The sequence below is a fragment of the Dissoconium aciculare genome, assembly GCF_010015565.1.
Source record: "Dissoconium aciculare CBS 342.82 unplaced genomic scaffold K489scaffold_4, whole genome shotgun sequence".
Lineage (NCBI taxonomy): Eukaryota > Fungi > Ascomycota > Dothideomycetes > Mycosphaerellales > Dissoconiaceae > Dissoconium > Dissoconium aciculare.
The window spans coordinates 1390756-1410193 of NW_022984954.1; the positions used below are offsets into that span (position 1 = coordinate 1390756).

A 19438-nucleotide genomic window follows, 5' to 3' on the forward strand; every position below is an offset into this window, starting at 1 on the left:
TGACCTATCCATTACCTACCTGAAACTCGTCCAAGCCGGGCACCATAGGGGAAAGTGGAGAAGATCTTCCTCGTTCGGGTGTGAAACGAGTTGGTGATGGTCATTCCCGTGACGAGATGGTATGGACGGTCCCGGAAAATGGCAATCGATAGGGAAGATGCCGTCTCGAAGCTTACAGGAGCTGGCCTGATGGCACGATTCCCAATCGAAAAGAGCGTGCATTGCGGTCAAGCACGCGAGCAAATGGTAGTCGCCGTCGTGCTGGATGAGCGAGCGAGCGAGCGAGCGAGAAAAGAGAGCAGCGGCGGCGGCAGCGGCAAACCAGCGGGCAGCAAAGCGTCTCTGCAGGGAGCGAGCCAGCGATGATGATGATGCCCATGCTGCACAGCAGAGAAGAGCCGAGTGAAGAAGCACGTCAGCCATGAGAACTGGAACTGTAACTGGATCTGGGACGAGCGAATACGTAAGAGGAGCAATGCAGTACATAATAAGAATGCGGGAAATGGAGCGAGACGGAGTAGTGTCGAGATAAGAAGAATGTCCAGCCAATCACGGGCCGAGTTCTACATGTCGAAGTTTTCCCGTTTGGGCCAAGGCTGATCTTTTTTTCCTCTTGTTGTCTTGCTCTCAGGCGCTCTTCTTCCGTCCGCAGCGGAATCGAATCAGCATCCTCGTCGTCGTCGTCGTCGTCGATGTCGTCTTGTTGTGGTTGCGCCGTCATTTCTGGACCAATTCGACGGTCGCGGTATGAAACCCACTGACCAGGGACTACCGGTATCGTGCGTATGTACTCCACAATGGCATGTGCAGATGAAAGGATCCCTAGACGCTTGAGACTACTGTACGGTACGGTATGATGCTGATGGGTGTGGTTGTTGTTATCAATGATCGCCATTCTCATTATACCATTCGAATACATACCGTATATACTGTATACGCCGTAGATATAGCACATACAGTACCGTATAGATATGGTATGCACAGTACTTCTGGTCCGTCCATTCATTCATTCACTCATTCATTCATGCCTCAGGATTACTACCATGCGGGTCGTTGGAGTATCATCATCACCGACTTTTCCCATGTTGATCATCAGTAGTTACCTAAGTGCCTAGTTGATATGTTGTGTTTGTTATACGGCCCGGGGATCACCCACCCAGAATTGCTGCCCGTGATGCTGGTCGGGGTTTGTTTGCAGGTGAGGTTGAGGTTCATCGCATCAGGTGGACACCCGACTTCCGCCGCCAATCTTTTTGCACTCAGTCCTGCCCGCCGAGCTTTCTTTCTTGTCCTCTCAGCCCGCCCGATGAAGAGCCATAGGTAGGGTTCGTATATTATGTAAATACCAATCATTACCAAGAATTCACATGTGACGGTCGAGCGTGTCGTAGATGAGTATTGATCAGAACACCGCTTGATATTTCTATCTATACCCAGGTATATACCCCTAGGTTTGTTGGCACCGAGTTCCACCTGCAACAATTCAATTGTACGTATACCTAGTTATGTATAGATATATACATTGTATGAAATGACATGTGCCTTGCCGTAGCCGTACATACACGATGGGTAATGGTGAATCGTTGAATACCACAAGCTGCCGTTGAATATGTTGAGAATCCAGCAGATGTATGTATGTACCACCACTGTCACAGTCGCGACGACGATTCCCCAGTATCCATGCATGATCCCGAACATCATGCATCGTCTCATCTGGTACAGTACATATACTTCACTATATCGCCATCATTACGTTGCCAGGCGTGGGATTTGTGTTTGGCAGGTTTCAGAGCGGTGGTGATGGACACGCTGCCTCCCGGATGACGGTCGGGAGACACGAAATCCATCACGAGGCTTGGTCCCGCCAACTCTCCCTGACAATCCTCGAAGTCGAATGGGTACACCACCGCTGCTGTGCCTGGGCGGCTCGAATGGTGAGAGTGGGATGATGCAGGCTCATGTCGGGACCGATCACTCCCTCCTCGTCAGGCTTTGTATCTGAGATACACACCGGCTCTGCGGCGGAGGTCGGGTCGTTCGAGCGACCACAGAACCATGGAACGGAATCCTCTTGTCCAGGGCGGATTGTCGGTCAGGCTTTCACATGTCATCCGATTGTCTGGTTCGAATAGACACACAAAATGGGCTACAGCGCTGTATATCTACTGCACAGCAGTCGGGTGTGGGCTGCGCACGAAGAAGAGGACCTTGCTAATTGTATTGGACTGTATTGGACTGTACTGTGTTGTGAAATGATCGTATACGTGCACACACGGGCGGCGGTCTATCGATTGGAAGTGCATCACCTGCGCAAGATTGGAAATGTGTATACGAGGATAATTCAAGAAGGGCACGTGACTTTGTCACTTCACCTCCCGTGGGTCAAGTCGTCGATGAGAGCTCAGGATTATTACTTTTTCCCAAGGTCATGTCTCTTTTTCCCTCATAAAGTCGTCGGCCACCGATGTAATTATGAGGACGCCTTAGATCGTAGTCGTTTCCGATAAAAGCTCTTTCGGCTCGTACGTACTTTGTGCTTTGTCCGGGTGACATACATCTCACGAAAATCCCCGAGGTTCGACCGTTCACTGTGAAGCTGTATCGACGAGCTACGAGTCATGCAGCTCGATACACAGCGGCATCAATCACAGGTGTAGACGTACAGTGCTACATCACTCCGTCGTCATACCACCATCTCCGAAGCGATTGCCTGTCGGCGGCTGATGATCAGTACCTGAAGACAGAGTGTGTGTGCGCAAGATTTCCATCAGTAAGACTTTTCCAACATGCCGACGACCGCTTTCGATGACAAGTCGGAGCATTGCATTCCGTTCATCCTGGAATGTCTGGATGCACATCGGACTCGGTATGCCGAGCAGCGAGACGGCCCTGCACCGAACCAGCCGCCGCCGCCGCCGCCGCTCTTCCTCGGCGTCAATGGCATTCAGGGCTCCGGGAAGACTACACTGGTAGGTGTGTAATCCGAACATATATATATTTGAAGAACTCTCTGTTATTCCTGTAGTTCACAGTCACTCCATGATCGCTCCCCTACACATCCTGCCAGATGACACGACTTTGGAAAGATATCTTCAAGGGGGCCGTTGTGCCTTTCGAAATCATGCTCCTACAGACACGAACATGCCTTGGCGAAGGGAACTCTGAGTTGCTGCACGATCTGTTCACCTGACTCTCATCTCAGGTCGCGACATTGCAAGAGACGCTCACCTCTCCTAGCTACGATCTGACCACGGTGGTCTTCTCCATCGACGACCTCTACCTCCCTCACGACGAACAAGTCGCCTTGGCTCGATCGCATCCCACGAATCCGCTCGTCCAGCACCGGGGAGTCCCCGGCACTCACGATATTCGCGCCGGAGCACAGCTTTTGCAAGCCTTAACTCGACAGGAAACAGACGTCTCTCTTCCCAGCTATGACAAGAGCGCATTCTCAGGGGCAGGAGACCGCCGTCCGCGGAGCGAGTGGACCATCGTCAATCCTGGCGGTCAGCGACCCGTCGATGTGGTCATCATGGAGGGATGGTGTGTGGGCTTCCGCGCCCTGCCGGATGAAGAGTTGCTGTCCCGATGGCGAAGCGCTCATGAGAAGGCGACCTCGACGGCGGGAAGCGACGAATACGAAGGCCAGCTCGGACGGGTGAAGCTGGAAGACGTGGCGTTCATCAACGACAGTTTGCGGGCGTACGACGACCTCACTGATAAACTCGCGGCTTTGATTTACATGTAAGCACAGCTGGATTTCTGAGCGGAGGCCGGAATATGGCCCTTTCGGTTCGGCACGGGCTGATTTGCAAAATTTCAAGCGATGCGGAGGACACTCGATTCGTATATGCCTGGCGTCAGGAGCAAGAGGCGGCGCTCCGAGCGGCGAAAGGCACCGGCATGACCGATGAGCAAGTCGTCGGATTCGTCAACGGCTGTAAGTGACATGAGACGCCGATGGCAATCCTCCCCGGCAACGAACGGGAGGTGCCAAGTCGCAGGAGGGAGCTGACAGCGTGGGGTGCGTGCACAGACTATCCTTGCTATGAGCTCTACAGTTCTGCGTTGAGAGGAGGTATCTTTTCCACTGCTGGCAAGACGGGCCGCCAGCTTCACCTCGTCGTGGGCCGGGATCGACGTCTGCGGGATGTGCGCCGAGTGCACGGTAGCTGATGAGCGAGGCTGGGTGACCGGAACAGGAGGCGATGAGATGTGTGCATCGCTACGGAGATGGCTCCGCGCTAGATCACCAGAGCTATTAGGGGAATGAATCCTACCGTCCTGGAGGGCATCAGTCCAAACTTGGCGGTGAAGAGGCAGTGAAGACCATGACTGAGTGAGTGCTTTTTAAGGTCCATAAGGTCCAGTGACTGCATCGGGATGGTTTTCAGTGACTCTGCTCGTCGGGAACGACGTCGACATGACAACCAGGTCGCAACGTTTCAGACCGACGACGGGTCAGAATTGCTGGTGCGAAACCCGTCCTGTTGCGGGGATCCCGAGATCTGACTCCAGGGTGCACGACGGTACAATGTTCGACCTGTCTCCGCCCACCGTGTGAACGGTCCACGTAATGTCAGTGCGAAACGACATCGACAACAGCAATAATGACGACGACATTCAACAGCCTGGCGATGGATATCGGCCGTATGCTGTCACGTGAGCCATTACATTGGTGGACGGTAATAACAAGAGCGACAGGTCAGCCTCGGCAAGCGATAATCGATAAGGGTTGTTGTTGTTGTCCAGGCCGAGCGGATTCGTCAAGTAGTCCAAGTCAGTGCAGTGCGGTCCCCCAGATGAACTCGGTCTAGCCCGAAGCTGTCGTCATTTGCGGAGGCCAGCAGCTACGGTAGAGACAAATCACCTCGGGAAACAGAACAGTGACCGACCGGCCGACGCTTTCTCAGTGTGTGCGATATAGTCGTCTTCGTCACGATCCTCTCTTTCTCTCTCCCTTTCCCCGTCCACTAACAACACACTCTCTACAACCACCACAACAACACCTTCCACCACCCTCACCACATACACATCCATCATGTCTCTCAAGGACGGTGAGTGATTGACGATACCACCCTCACGTGCGCGCGCATCGGCATCGCATGCGACGACCACCGAGCAGCCCACTCTATATCCAGCAATGATATGTGACGAGGAGCGAATGAAGCTGACATGCCACCGAAACAGACGCATTCCCTTCCTCCGCCGCCTTCGACGCCATCGCGTCCGCTCTCCAGAGCGACGCCGACCGCAAGGACGCCATCAAGAAGGGCGGCGCCATCTTCGCCTTCAACCTCAAGAACACCGCCGGCAAGGAGCAGGCTTGGTACATCGACCTGAAGGAGACCGGCACCCTCGGCAAGGGCGCTGCCCCGGCCGGCAAGAAGGCTGGTGGTGAGTCTCTCCCTTTTTCCCCTTTCCCTCTTTTGAGCGAAACCCCAACGCGCGAGAAGATTCTTCTTTGGTCATCAAATGGCGTATGGCGAAGAGATGGAACAAAAAAAAAACAGAACCCAACAGAAGACGAAAAAAAGGACTGGGAATAACTACATCGGAAAACTAACACATGTCTTCTTCCTCCTCTTCTAGTCACCCTCAACCTCACCGATGCCACCTTCTCCGACCTCGTCGCCGGCAAGGCCAACGCACAGAAGCTCTTCATGAGCGGAAAGCTGAAGGTCAAGGGCGATGTCATGAAGGCCACCAAGCTCGACCCCATCCTCAAGAAGGCCCAGAGCAAGGCCAAGCTTTGAACGACGATGATTGCCATGTCAACGGAGAAGAACAGAATGAATTTTTCTTTCGGAGGACGGAGTTGCCGAGAGAGAAGTTCTTTTTTTTCTCATCTACGAGGGAGAGAGAGATCTAACCATCATTTCTCTCCTGTGTATGTCTGAATAGATCACGTTCGATGTAAAAAGCCCAACTTCTCAATGCCGCTTCTTCTCCTATGAATTTGCCGACTCTCCCCGTATATTCTATTCTGCGTGTGTGAAATTGTCTACAGAAGCCTTCGATATCCTGGACTCGAGTCATTTCTTGAGTGACTCCCCTATACACGATGAGTTGAAGATCCGCCCATAGGATATTCGGTTCTCCATCGACGGCACTGAGACGTTGCCAGCAGCAGTCTCATGAACAGGCATTGGCACACGATCACGGTCAGCCAGAATCACGTGCAAATAAATGAATGATCCGGCTCGGGGATCTTCTGCGTCTTCTGCTGCAGCGTCTCTTTCACATGCACGCCGCAGATTGACGGCTTTGGCGGGCGGGCAGCTTTTTACATTAAACCTGCATAATTTGCACAATCTGTCTGTCACCGACGTCACTGGGGCTTTTTCCACGGCTTTCGCCAAACCCATCTCCATATACCCCGGGGCCGCCGTACACGATTCCAAACACACAACGTATATACAGCACTCGTCGTCCGAACTCGACATTGTCCTGGAACTAGCACACCTCATCGTGAACAACGGCATATCCAACGACTCCCGCTGCGAAGCGAGAACCTCCGCCCGTCATGACGACCTACATCCCGCACCTCACCCTGCCGGCCGCGCTCTTCCACAACGCCGCCGCCTCCATCCTCCTCCCCATCGTCGCCGGCTCCGCGGTCGGCTACGCCACCAGCCCGAAGAAGACCCAGAAGACCTACATGGAGCTGCGACAGCCGCCGCTGCGCCCTCCGCCGTGGCTCTTCGGCCCGGTGTGGACGGCCCTCTACGGCACCATGGGCTGGGCCGCATACCGGGCCTGGACGACCGGCATCAACAGCCTGAACCCGGAGACCGTCGCGCTGACCAAGCAGGGCGCGACGCTGTACACGATCCAGCTGGCGTTGAACCTCATCTGGTAAGGAGCGAGAGAAAGACCGAGAAGCCCGATGCCATCGTCTCATTCCCGGCACGGGATCCGCAGCAAACGAGGTAGAAAGAGGAAACACGCGTGCTAACCACTACTGCCCCGACAGGATGCCCATCTTCTTCCACTTCAAGCGCCCCGTCGAAGCCTCCCTCGACATCGTCGCCCTCACCGGCACCGTCGGCTACCTCGCCCACGTCTGGAGCAAAGTCGACGAGACCGCCGCCTACGCCCTGGTCCCCTACCTCGCCTGGCTGAGCTTCGCCAACTACCTCTGCATCGGCACCGGCTACCTGAACAACTGGAACTTCCAGGACAAGGAGGTGCCCAAGGCGGACAAGCCCGCCGGCACGAAATATGTGGATGAGAAGCCTTGAGCGTAGACCGAAGAAGGAGGAGGAGGAGGAGGAGGAGGAGGGGGGGATCGATCGGATGTGCGATTCTCTTTTGTTTTTGAAAGATGGGCGAATTTTGCGTGGTCCGGAGCGGGATGAGAGGGATTGGCATTTGTTTTGTTTTTTCCCTGGACCGTTTGATGGAAAAAGTCACAATATGGCCGTACGCCATCTGTATAATATCATAGAGAAGTTTCGCCCCCCAAAAACGTCGCTCCGGTGGTCCGAAATCTCCCCCTGAACACGCGAAACGACCGACGGATGGGGGGACAGCCTCCAAGGTGCCGCAGGGCTGCGAGCGCACCCGCGAGACGACCCGCGTGGTGTCGATACCGATTCCGTACCGGGAGGCGCCGCTCCCAGCGATCATGAGCAGAGCAGAGCAAGCCAGGCCGAACGAGTCACGGAGGCGAAATTCCGAGGGAACTTTCATCCCCGGCGTCAAGATTTCAATTCCTGCGTCTGAACAAGGAAAGCTGCGGGGCCTCCTCGTCCGGGACATGTGGACTGCCACGCGTGTGCATTCGACGGCACAGAACGGCCGGGGGAAAGACGACCATTCTATCCGATGGGGGCTTCGTTTCACCTCGCCTCCGTACTCCACATCCCCCATCTATCCTACAGCAACTCTCCATATCCCGCTGGTGATGTAGACCGAACGACCAACCCACGCTAAACCCTTCGACCAGCCGATTCATCCTGCTCATTCATCCCTCTGCCCCCAAATCTCCTCCCACCCTTTGGGCTCAATCTCCAGCGGTTCCGTCAACCTCCCCGTCCTCGGCGCCCGCCGCTCGCCCGGTTCGGGCAGACAGATCCACTCGCGCACGCAGCCGGGGACATCGGCGCGGGCGTGGCTGATGACGAGGAGGGCCTGGCGGTCGTCGAGCCCCGCGAAGCAGACCCCGCCGTTGTGTTCCTGGATCTCCGCGACGACGCTGGGCCGGAGCGATCCGGTCGCCGGGTCGAGGGCGGAGAATCGCTCGCCGTGCGCGAGGAACAGGAAGGCTTTGGCCCGCGCGGCCTCGTCCACGCCGCTGAGCGCTTCGTCCAGGATGACCAGGTCCGGCGAGGCGAGGAGCGCGCGCAGGAAGAGCGTGAGGCGCTGCGCGCCGAAGGGCAGTCCGCCGAAGCGGAGCTGGTCTGCCCAGGAGGTGTCCTTGTCGTCGTGTCGGAGGTTCCCCCAGGTTTGTTGGACGGTCGATCGTCGGGAGGGCTCGCTCCACTGCTGGGCGAGTCTCTCGAGGGTGGAGATTGGCGGTGCGGAAGGATTCAGCTCCCGCTCGAACCAGCGGAGGAATGCTGTCACGCGCCGGTTGGCTTCGCCGGTCAGGGTCGGTCTCGCGAGCGGGGCGTCGGCCCAGGCGGACTCCAATGCCGCGCGGACGGAGAGCTGGCGGGGGAAGAACGAGTGGACTTCGGGGCTGGAGTGGCCCATGCGGCGCTGGAGGTCGAAGAGGCTGATGCCGGGTCGTCCGGGCTCGGGGAGTCGGGAGCGGCCGAAGATTTCGATCGGGAGGCTGTAGGCTTGGGGATGGTCCGAGGTGATGAGGCTGAGCATCGTCGTTTTGCCGCTGCCGTTGGGGCCGAAGATCCCGCAGCGTTGGCCCCGGCGGAGAGTCCACCATAGGCCTGGGCGGGCGTGGCCATCGATGTTCTGCGACCAGTCGCCGAGGACGGTGTTGGCTCCGTAGGATACCTGGACGCCTCGCATCTCGATGATGGGCTCGCCCAGAGACTGTGTAGTGTTGCTTGTTGTGTAGCCGTCTTTACTGATCGAGAGCTTTTCGCCGGAAGCGTTTCTCGTCGTGAGCATAGATTGGTAAGCGGTTTCGGGGCTGGTCTCGCCCGCCTCCTCGAGTTCCCGAGAAACGCTCTCTACAGAGCCCTGTGCGAGCACCGTCATATCTTGCTTCGCAACAAGCAGATGACTGATCCATTCCGGACAGGCCTCATCAGGATTCAGGCTCAAAACCACCCGAGTCGACCCGCTTCGGACAATCTGCCCCAAAACCTGCGTCATCGTCGCTCGCGTCCTCGGATCCAATCCCATAAAAGGTCCATCCAGAAGCAGAACTTCGGGCGACTCCATCAGTGCTTTAGCAATCCTTGCTCGGCGCGTCTGCCCATTACTGAGGTTCGACACCGGCATATCGAGCAAGTTCCCAAGATTCAATTGCTCTACGATAGCGTTCAGGGCCTGGAGCGTCGCGTCCGAAGGCTTCTCCTCCAGGGCATTGAGCTCCGTGTTGCCGGTGAGGTAGTCTCGGACGGAGAAATCCGTCACCTCCCGCCGGCTCTCATATCGTGCGCTGAGATATGATCCCCGGACATCGCTGCCGCCGACGCTGCTCCCGCGCTCCGCGTCGAAGCCGACGTACTGGATGGCCTGCTGTGGGGACTTTCCCGCAGCGGTCAGATGTGGATATGTCCTTGCGCCGGGCGGGAGACAGATATGTTGACCGCCGAGGATTCGCAGGAACGTCGTCCGGGTCAGCGACGAAGATGACAGCACAGCCCAGCTTGGAGGGGCATTCCGCTTCGAGATTGCTGCGTCTAGGGAGAAGGAGAGATTTGGGAAGAGCGCGGCGTTCGAGACTGGTGGCTTGGTCGGATCCGGAAAGTCACGGTAGAAAGTCCCGTCGTTGATGCGGATGACATGGTCGGAGATGCGGCGAACTTGATGTTGCTGGAGTCTTGTATTGCTTCCTTGCAAGAGATATCGCTGCAGCGGCGATAGAAATCGTGGGTTCATCTCAACTCATCGTATTATGTTTGTGCGTTGGACTGTGAATCACCATGCAGTTGCGAAGCGTATGAGCATTGGTCTGCGCATTGATGTCGTCCAATGTCTCCCGGACAATTAACACAATTCCGCGGCCTATGTCAACTCTTGATAAATTGGCGATTTCTAGCCCGTGACCCCTGAGAATACGCGATTTCCTCAAGACCGTCGAGAATGCCTGCCTGTGTTCTGTTACATGTCTCTCCAGGATACATCTGTTGTTGTTGTCCTGATTATGAAAGTGAGATGCACATTGACGATACGGCGGACCATACAGACGAGATCCCATTGATACGGTGCACCATACACCATACATAGTACCCCTGGGTACAGTCAACTGAAGTGAGTGCATTATCATAAGTTCTATCCAGCACCGAATAGATGCTTGGTTCAACAGCTATTACTTCGCTTCCATGTCATAAATCTCTCCAATGTTCTCCGAACGCGTGATCCTCTCATTCTCATGATCGTAACCCTCATCATTAGCTGTTCATTATAAACGCTTATCGTCGTCATCATATGCAACACCTAGATTCTCCCGATCGCAGGAAGCACTTCTCCGACGAAACCTTCCAACCTGCAAGCACGCAGGCAAAGTGTTTCCCCCCGAAAATCCCACTGCCAAATCATCCGCTGAACCGCGGTTTGTTCGCCGTGTTCACCGGCGGCGGGGGCTCCTCGACATCCGGATACGGCAACCTTCTCGCCAGATCGCCCATGTTCATAAACGTCCTCGGGGAATTGGCCTCCGTGCTCCGACGATGAGGGTGGTAGCCCATCGATGGCACGGGATTTTCGCCGGCGACGACGGCGGCGGAGATCGGGGTTTTGGGCGGTAGGGGAGGAGGGGCGCGAGGGGGAGGTTGATGCGCCAGGGTGGGATCGGTGTCGAAGAGGGGGTTTGGTGGGTCGGAGTACTCTCGAGAGGGACGGGTTTGTTGTTGTTGTTGTTGTTGTTGTTGTTGTTGTTGTTGTTGTTGTTGTTGTTGTTGTTGTTGTTGTTGCTGCTGCTGCTGCTGCTGCTGCTGCTGCTGCTGTTGAAGTGGCGAAGTGAATGTTATTGGGGAGTTGAGGCTTTGGATGGGTGAGTCGGGGCCCTCGTTGGAGGTGGAGTAGCGGTAGTTCAAGGTGCTGTGGTGAGGTGTGTAGTGCGGATCCGACGCTGTGATGGGATATTTCTGGTCTGCGATGTTGTGCATGCGTTCGTAAAATGACTCCTCCGGGAAGGTTTCATCGCCGGGGAGTTCGACGGCGATGGGACCGGCTTGGGAAGGTCGGCTGTTGTATGATGATTGTTGACCTGGCTGACCATACTGAGGCCCGTCGTGGCCGTATTGTCGTCGGGCCTCTGCACGCTCGTGCCGAATCTTGGCCAGATGCACTTTGGCGAGCTTCGTCGCGGTGTTCGCACTCTGTGTCTGGGTCGCGTTTTCCGCGAGATATCTCCGGGTGTTGATGCTGATATCTGCCAAACGGTTCCACTCGTTCATGCCGAATTCTCCGACCCCGATCTCGACGTTGAACCGAAAGTAGTCCTCGACCGCGACGCCTCGCGCGGCTAGATGGTGGTTGACCATGAACTCATGGATGTCCTCACAAGCCTCGAGTTTCGCAATCATCTTCCGCCGAGCGTCCGCGAAATCGTCCATGCTGCTGCCTAGCAGACCTGCCCACCACTCGTGCTGACTACTCGTAGTGCTGGCGGGACGCTTGCCCGTTCCAATGCTGACGAAAACGCCGACCGCCCGGCCTGGCCATTCGTTCTGAACCGCCTCGTCCAGGATCATGGGAGAAGGATTGTATCTGCCTGCGCCTTCGTCGAGGTAGACCGATTGACCGATCTGGATAGGCTTGAAAGCCATCTGAGTCGCGGCGGTCGCTCGGCCCGCTTGCCAAATGGTACAATTGACATCTGGAGCGGCCTCTCGTCGGGAATCATACGAGCGGAGCAATGTGGTGACGGGGGTTCCCTTGAGCACCGCCGTCACTGCCGTCTTCGTCCGATTCTCCCGAGTGTCATACAGCAGTGCGTTTGGATTTCCCAGACGCGACGAGTTGAAAGAGGTTCTGTAATCCGAAGGCGCCCGCCCGATTTGACTATACCGACTGCCTTGGCTCATCGTCCGGTTTGGAGAATGAGGCGTCGATGGTGTGGAAGTATTGATCGGCGAACCGGGAGTCATGGGGACCGCATTTGCCAGGCTGTCGTTTCCTTCGTGATCGAAGACGGTGTGCTCGCGTACACAGTCGCGAATCGACTCTTCCAACTTGGTCGCCTTGAACATGGTCCCCTTCAGAGGCATTCCCAAAAGCGTCTTGTCGGACTCGAATACCCTCCGCGTCATGCGCACGTACACCTCTTTGCAGGTGTCCAGGTCCAGTCGCAGACGGCCGAGCATGATGGCGATCAGCCCACCGGTACCGTTGCCCGCGATCAAATCGAAGTGGTCGCATGGCTTGGGTATCTCATGTCTCTTTGGCGCTCTCCCTTCGATCTCGACGAATGTGCGATGCATCAACTCTTGCAGGATGATCAGCATGGAATATCCTCGAATCCCTCCTCCGTCCAGCGAGAGCACGCGCAAAGGCACGCCTTTGGACGTATCTTTGCGCCTCAACCTCGCCGCGTCTTCCATGTTGACTGTCCGGTTTGTGCGATGTATGTCGCGATAGGTTCAGCGCATGCGCCGCGCAGTATAGTCGCAATGTGCAGAGCAGGTCGCAAGTGATGTGGTGAGCAGATTTGCGCTCGGGTCTGGGGAGCGCTCGGGGAATAGCAAGCGGAAGGTCGGTGACTGTCTGTATGTCTCACTCAGATGCAGCATCTCCGGGACGTCGCCGAGTGACGATACATGACATGGGTTGAGTAAGAATGGTTTCGGTGATGTTTCTGGCGATGTTGTGAAGAGGCGTGGCGGCCCAAGATAAACCAAGAGAGTAGACCAAGACCCTAGAGTCATTCGTTGTCTCTTGGAGCACGCGCGATGTACGTCAGACGTCCACGAGGTTCGAGACATGTGTGTGGTGGAACAACGGGTATTATTAATAAATTTTAACACAGTAAATAAATAGGTTATTTTCGGTGCGGCATTCCGTCCTGTCCATCACGTTAAAGTTGATTATGCTTGGGTGCTATTGTCCTTGTCCGTTCGTGCTCGGAGTCGCAGGTCCGACGACGACGGATCAACGGAATACTCATAAGAACTCAATTCTCTTTGTTGTTATATGCACCTCAGTTCAAAACATGAAAGAGATGCCCGTAAATTTCCCTACCTATCCACCTGCACAAGCAAGCTGCAACAGAGGACGAGGCTAAACCGCGCTCGATCGCTCACGCCATGCAGGTGCGCGCTGGGGCTGAATTTAAGCGAACTGCCCTAGGAACAGGCGTCCAGCCCCTTCAATTTCATGACTAAAACCCCTCGAAATCGATGAGCGCAGCCCATCTCTCGTTGAACCGGCCCAGAGCGGCCTCAATCCTCGACGGCGGAATCCGGAGGGAGGAAATGTCACTGGAGACAACAAACTTTGATCATATCCATCGTAAAGGACAGATCCATCGGTGTGCGCGCGTTAAATCGGTAAAGGCGGTACATGGGAAGGAAGAGAGGGAAAGAGAGGGAAAGGACCCGACGATGAGCCATGATCTCTTCTCTTCTCTTCTCTTTCTCACCCACGGCGCTTACAGTAAACCTTCTACTTCCACTTCTGTCCTCCGCGCCGCATTCGTGCATTTTGTCGTCCGGTGGAAATGCATCCTTTGTGATTACTGGTTGTCATTCGTAAACACACCTCACTTCCTACCTGAGCAAGAATTCCATATCCTCTCCGATATCTTCGCGAACACATACCAGCGGGTGATTTCGCGGGAGAGGGAAGAAGAAAGGAAAAAATCATGTCCCTCCGACCGGACGACCGATCGGGCCGTCAACGGTCAGGCTCAACAGTCTCAGGCCGGACGCGCGACAGATCGCGCAGCAACGTGCGAGCACCTGAAGCACCCGAACCCCCGAGTGCTCTCCGACAATCGCAATACGGCCAAATCCCACCTCCCTCATCGGGCATGCCAGGCGGGTTTGACGACCCATCGGCGCCGCGCTATGAAATTTATGAGCCCTCGTCCGTAAGCAGCAGGAACGGCCAGCGATCAGATCCCTACGAGACCAACCCGAGGAATGTGTTGCCATATCCGGAGCGTGACAACGGCTATTCTACCAAGGATTACGGGGACTTTCCACCGCCGGACCGCTTTGGCAATGCTGGTTATCCTCCACCGCCGCCGGCTCTTGGCGGGAAAGGCTCGCGAAATGACGACGATGACCTTGCCTTTGGGGATGAATTTTCGCGCTTCAAGGAATCACTCTCACGACAGCCTTCCACTTCCCAGCGCAGCCAAGGAGGTGCCTCGGCGGACCCGCGCTATGCTCCGGAGCCGCAGTATGTTGAATATGCTCCCAAAGGTGTAGATCTTCCTCCTCATGGCGCCGGAATCCCTCCACCACCCAGGCGGGATGATAGAGGATATCCTGAGCCAGCATCGGGCCCGCGGGACCCATATCGGGATGGGCCCTCACGTGAGAGCCTCTCTCGGACCAATTCCTACGGCCGTGATGTGCAGACTGTTGAGATGGCTCCTCGAGGAGCGATGAGTCGTCACAACTCCACTTCGAAACAGAACCGTCTGTCAATAGGCCCACCGGAGTCGGCACTGGTCCCTCGGATGAACCACCTGTCGGTCGGCGGAGGAGGGTCTCGCCCGGAAGGTAATGGTATGGGTGGTGGCATGCCGCCCCCGAGTCCTCTACTGGAAGCCTACCGTGGAACCTATCAGTCGATCTCGCCCATGCCGCTTGCGCTCCGGCCTGCGGATGACTCGGACCTTTCCGACCTGGAACCTCTAGACGCGCCACCTTCCCGAGGAGGTCCGCGCTACAACGACCGGCTAGCCAAAGAAGCCTACGAGTACAAGTCCAAAAAGAAGCACATCACCATCTACAGCGGCGAGGACGACGCCAAGACCATCGCCGCCGCGCTCAAACACCACAACGTCGACACCGACGCCATCTGCGACGTCCTCCCGGGCCTCACGCACGACAACGTGATGGAGCTCCGCAAGGAATACAAGAAACTCGTCAAGGTCCAAGGCAAAGGCGTCAACATCTCCAAACACATCAAGACCAAGATCACGGGCAACTTCGGGAAGGCCGTCTACATCGTCTCGCTCGGCCGCTGGGAGAGCGAGGGCTACTGGGCGAACTTCTGGTACCAATCCCACGGCAGCCGCCGGGAGCTCCTGATCGAGAGCCTCATGGGCCGTACCAACGCCGAGATCCGCATGATCAAGGATGATTTCAAGGACAAACGCTACGGGGACAGTCTGACCCGCTGCATGGAGAAGGAGCTCAAGATGGACAAGTTCCGGACGGCGGTCCTCATGGTCCTCGAGGAGCGGCGCCAGGAGGAGCAGGATTCCTACCCGACCGAGTACATCCACCGGGACGTCGAGGTGCTCAACCGGGCGGTGCGCGCCGAGAAGGGGGGCGAGACGGCCATGTTGGAGATCATCGTCCGCAGGAGCGACGCGCATCTCCGGGAGGTGCTGCGGTCGTATGAGAAATTCCACCGGGACAACTTCGCGAGGGAGGCGCTGCGGAAGAGCGGCAATTTAGTGGTAAGTCATCTCCCCCTCCCCTTTAAACCCAGAGGGAGAAGAAAGAAATCCAAAAATCATCTCAAGATCGAGAAAAAAAAGAGAGAGAGAAAGAAAGGCACAAAAAACAGGAAGATCTCGGACACAGAGACTGACGCTTCCAAAAACAGGGCGAAGTCATAGCCCACATCCTCAACGGCGTCATCAACAAACCCGCGCGCGACGCCCTCCTCCTCCAGCACGCCATCCAAGACATCGCCGCGCACAACAAGGACGACGAGCTCCGCTACGAACTGCTGATCTCCCGCCTCGTCCGCCTGCACTGGGACCGCGCCCACCTGACGCGCGTCAAGCGGGAGTACTACGACAAGTACCGCATCACCCTCGAACAGGCCTTGGACCAGGCCACCAAGGGGGAATTCCGCGAGTTCGTGGTGGGCTTGTGTGCGACGAAGTGATTGGAGTGCGGTGGCCGCTTTTTCCCCTCGAAGTGGGAGTGTTTTTTGGGGTTTGAGGAGGGAGGGGGCGGGTCTCGTGAGTTTCAGGCGTGTTGCGGCAAGAATGACCGTGTGGGGAGCGAGAGACATCCCGTGTGGTATTTTCTGGCGGGAGGAGATGAAAACCTGAGACGGAAAGGAAAAAGAAGAAGGGAATTTGAGGGGGAGAAAAAAGGGAACGGTTCACAAAGATATCAAATGCGCGGTATTGCCGCTCCCTCCCCCAACAACAAAACGATGTCCATAGTACTGTACAAGAACGAATCATGTCATTTCATTTCCAAAAAGACGGTGATTCCAAACTCCGACCCCAATGCACCGCATTTCAGGTCTTCCGAGGGAGACAGAGGTCCCGGTTCTGACCACCAAATGATAAAAGGGGGGATGCCCCGCCTTTCTGGCAAAAGCATCCGGAGGAAAACAAAAACAAGAAGTTTGACAGCAATCATTCATGGAAGAGAAAAGGGAAGGAAATCAAGTCATCTTCTTGACCTTCACCCCGGGCAACCCCCTGACGCTGTCCCACACGCTCTCCGACACTCGCACGGGGAGTTTCCTCCCCTTGAGCCTCTGATCGATCAGCCACAGACCGACGACGAACTCCTCCTTGGTCAACCGCCCGCTGCCCGCCACCAGCTTCGCGTCATCCTCCCCGGCAGCACCGCCGCCGCCGCCGGACAGATTGCGCTGCTCGGCGGCCGCACCAGCCGACGATGAAGATCGGAAGGAATCCACGACCAGGTCCCACACGCCCTCGAGGACGACCCGGGACAATCGCGAGCGGCTCCAGATCTCCCGGACGACCACGCCCTCGACCTGATCCTTCAGCGCCTCGCGGAGTTGCAACGCCGCGGGGTCCCCGCGGGGGCTGCGCTCGAGGTAGCGGTGTTCGGCGGGGCGGAGGGCGCACAGGACGCCGCGGTTCGCGGCCCAGACGCCCTCGTAGCGCTTCCGCTCCTCGGCGGTGAGGGCGTCGCGCCAGCGTTTGCGGTCGCCCTCGTGGTGCTTGTTCGGGTGTTTGCGGACGAGGCGGCGTTTCTGGTGTTTGGCGTAGGGGTGGCCGGCGTCGTGCGAGGAGTCGCTGTCGTTGAGGGAGTCGGAGGACGTGGCGGCGCGGAGGGTGTGGAGCATGCCGCCCGTGTGGTTGGATTTGATCGGGGAGGGGGTGCGGGAGAAGCCGAGCTTGTGGTGATGTTTGTGGCGCCGGCGGCGTGGGACGGGGACGGGCGGCGGTGGCACTCGGCGGGGGGAAGGGGCGCGAGTCGAGGCGAGGCTGGAGGCTACCAGTGCATTGGCCAGGTCGTCGCCGGTGGTCAGCGGAGTTGATCGTTTGGGGTATGCTTGTTTGTATTGGGCTGTGATGGATTGGGCGGATGTGGTTTGAACTGAAGATGCATATGAGAATGCAGAGGATGTGGTTGGACGTGCCAGAGTCCCAGTGGAGAAAGTGCCAGCTGTCGAGGGACGCCGGGGAGGTGACTGCGACGATATATTGCGGCTCGGCGGTCCGGCTGGCGGACGTATCGTACGAGCAGACGCAGGACTCAACCTCTCCGCGGATCGACCAGGCCTCGCGCTGCTGCTGCGGTTGGCGGATGGCACTGACCCCTGCGAGGCTGGGATGATCGACACGACAGGAGGTGGCCGTGCTGCGGCTGTCCCATCGCTAATGCTCGTATCTGGCTTGTTTCTGCGATCACTTGTCGGTGTCTCCCTCAGCTCCTTTGCTACCTCGATTTCAAAGAGCGATGTGATCCCTCCCACTGTTTTAATCGACTTTGGGCTATCTGTAGGAATCTCCCGCCTGGACGATGACACAATCGACGCCGGGCGAGCCGTCGATGGCCGTCCCGTCGGTCCCTGTGATTTCTGCTCGAAGAGATTAACCAAGGACGTTGTAGGTGCGATAGAAGTTGGATCAGTAGAGTCTGTGTCGGGCTGACTCCTGGACGATAGGTTCAGCGAAAGCCGACGTGGTTTGGGTGCCACTGCGGGCTTTCTCTGTGGCTTCGATGTGTCGTTCGCTTTGAGTGCAGCACTCGAGGCGGCGGCAGCATTTCCGCGAGCGGCGGCCAATACCGCTGCTTGTTGTGAGGGCGATCGCGACGTTGACGGACGTGACCACGCAGAGTCTCCTGTATTCGCCGAGTCTCCTCTCCATTGACCTCGCGCGGGCATCTCCGGAAAGAGTCCCCCAGCCGTCCTCGAAGTAGACGTTTCGCGTCCAGCACTTCCCGCCCCTCCTCCTCCGCCGCCGCCTCCTCCTCCTCCTATCCCACCTGTCCCACGGATCTGATGCGCCATTTGCTCGTTGGGTCGTGCCGCGACGCGTGGCCGAGAAAGATCACGATGGAATGCTGTCGTGGCACCGACCAAGGCGGTCCGGGCATTGTGAATGGCCTGTGCCGAGCCGTCGATGATTGCTACACTATTGGAAGAGGAAGATCTGGGTGGAGCCGCCATCAGCGCAGACGGAGCGGATGTCCGTCCGCAAAAGCATCGTCGAGTGCGAGGTGGAGATGTCGACGGTGCTGTTCCTGGTCCCGCCTCGCAGCAGGAACCTGTGCTGGCGATGCGCTCTAACAAAGCAGGTCTTGGTGAGTCGCCAGAGAAATGCTGGTGATGTCCGTGATGTACGCGATGGTGATTATGTCCGTGACGGTAGGAAGTCCTCTGACCAACGACGGACTCTTGAAGACGATGGCGTTTCTTTCCCTTTACAAGCGAGTGAAGTTCAACCGGTCGCACGTGTCTATATTTCTGTTGTGCGCGTGCGTGGTTGTCTAGTAATAAAAGGAGTCGTACGTCGTTTGGTCGCGTGTCCGTTACGAGGATGTCACGGGAAATGTGGTTTCTAATAATAATAATAATGAACTTCCCAAGATTCCCAGGTGACAGTACCTCCCGGGCTATTAACGTACCCTACCACCGAGCCGGTCACACCACCGAGCCGGTCAAAACGCGCCCACAACGCGTCTTCGAGCTTCTTCCTCTTATTATATGACAATATTTGCCTACAATGCTCTCTCAAACTGAGGGAAGACTTTCTTTAGCCCTTCAAGCATATATTACCCACCAAGTTCCATCTCTTCGAGCTGCAGCAAATGCATACGACGTTCCATTTGAAACCCTCCGCGAAAGACACCTCGGCATCCACCCACGCGCGCAAACCCTTGCGAACTCGCGTAAACTCAACAATAATGAAGAGCAGCTCATAGTCGAGAAGATTCTCTATTTATCGAAG

The 19438-nt window shown here is 56.6% G+C and overlaps 8 protein-coding genes across 8 annotated transcripts; 5 read left to right on the forward strand and 3 right to left on the reverse strand.

Moving 5' to 3' along the window:
* Window positions 1-15: 15 nt before the first annotated feature.
* K489DRAFT_369344 (uncharacterized protein) lies at window positions 16-1084 on the reverse strand (the record flags this gene model as incomplete). The annotated part of the gene is made up of 4 exons (XM_033603026.1): window positions 16-446; window positions 568-839; window positions 922-929; window positions 1043-1084. The coding sequence occupies 4 exons, from the start codon at window positions 1082-1084 to the stop codon at window positions 16-18; spliced, it is 753 nt and encodes a 250-aa protein (XP_033461514.1).
* An 839-nt stretch (window positions 1085-1923) lies between these two features.
* On the forward strand, window positions 1924-2650 carry K489DRAFT_183461 (uncharacterized protein). The gene has a single exon (XM_033599473.1). It carries the CDS (start codon window positions 2142-2144, stop codon window positions 2505-2507), a length of 366 nt encoding a protein of 121 aa, XP_033461515.1. The 5' UTR covers window positions 1924-2141; the 3' UTR covers window positions 2508-2650.
* On the forward strand, window positions 2434-4347 carry K489DRAFT_400338 (P-loop containing nucleoside triphosphate hydrolase protein). Its single transcript, XM_033606990.1, has 4 exons — window positions 2434-2969; window positions 3203-3744; window positions 3825-3940; window positions 4037-4347. Exons 1-4 carry the CDS (start codon window positions 2787-2789, stop codon window positions 4174-4176), a joined length of 981 nt encoding a protein of 326 aa, XP_033461516.1. The 5' UTR covers window positions 2434-2786; the 3' UTR covers window positions 4177-4347.
* Window positions 4348-4993: 646 nt separating this feature from the next.
* Window positions 4994-5942, forward strand: K489DRAFT_378900 (sterol-binding-like protein). The gene is made up of 3 exons (XM_033604515.1): window positions 4994-5057; window positions 5191-5397; window positions 5593-5942. The coding sequence occupies exons 1-3, from the start codon at window positions 5042-5044 to the stop codon at window positions 5754-5756; spliced, it is 387 nt and encodes a 128-aa protein (XP_033461517.1). The 5' UTR covers window positions 4994-5041; the 3' UTR covers window positions 5757-5942.
* Window positions 5943-6252: 310 nt separating this feature from the next.
* On the forward strand, window positions 6253-7281 carry K489DRAFT_378901 (uncharacterized protein). The gene is made up of 2 exons (XM_033604516.1): window positions 6253-6858; window positions 6977-7281. The coding sequence occupies exons 1-2, from the start codon at window positions 6527-6529 to the stop codon at window positions 7242-7244; spliced, it is 600 nt and encodes a 199-aa protein (XP_033461518.1). The 5' UTR covers window positions 6253-6526; the 3' UTR covers window positions 7245-7281.
* Window positions 7282-7965: 684 nt separating this feature from the next.
* Window positions 7966-10017, reverse strand: K489DRAFT_316303 (ABC transporter domain-containing protein; the record flags this gene model as incomplete). The annotated part of the gene is made up of 3 exons (XM_033601152.1): window positions 7966-8400; window positions 8572-9105; window positions 9163-10017. The coding sequence occupies 3 exons, from the start codon at window positions 10015-10017 to the stop codon at window positions 7966-7968; spliced, it is 1824 nt and encodes a 607-aa protein (XP_033461519.1).
* Window positions 10018-11156: 1139 nt separating this feature from the next.
* Window positions 11157-12665, reverse strand: K489DRAFT_299678 (FabD/lysophospholipase-like protein; the record flags this gene model as incomplete). The annotated part of the gene is made up of 1 exon (XM_033600386.1): window positions 11157-12665. A coding segment is annotated over one exon (1509 nt), but the record flags the coding sequence as incomplete, so codon positions are not given.
* A 1277-nt stretch (window positions 12666-13942) lies between these two features.
* On the forward strand, window positions 13943-16155 carry K489DRAFT_315999 (Annexin; the record flags this gene model as incomplete). Its single annotated transcript, XM_033601127.1, has 2 exons — window positions 13943-15718; window positions 15868-16155. The coding sequence occupies 2 exons, from the start codon at window positions 13943-13945 to the stop codon at window positions 16153-16155; spliced, it is 2064 nt and encodes a 687-aa protein (XP_033461521.1).
* Window positions 16156-19438: the final 3283 nt, after the last annotated feature.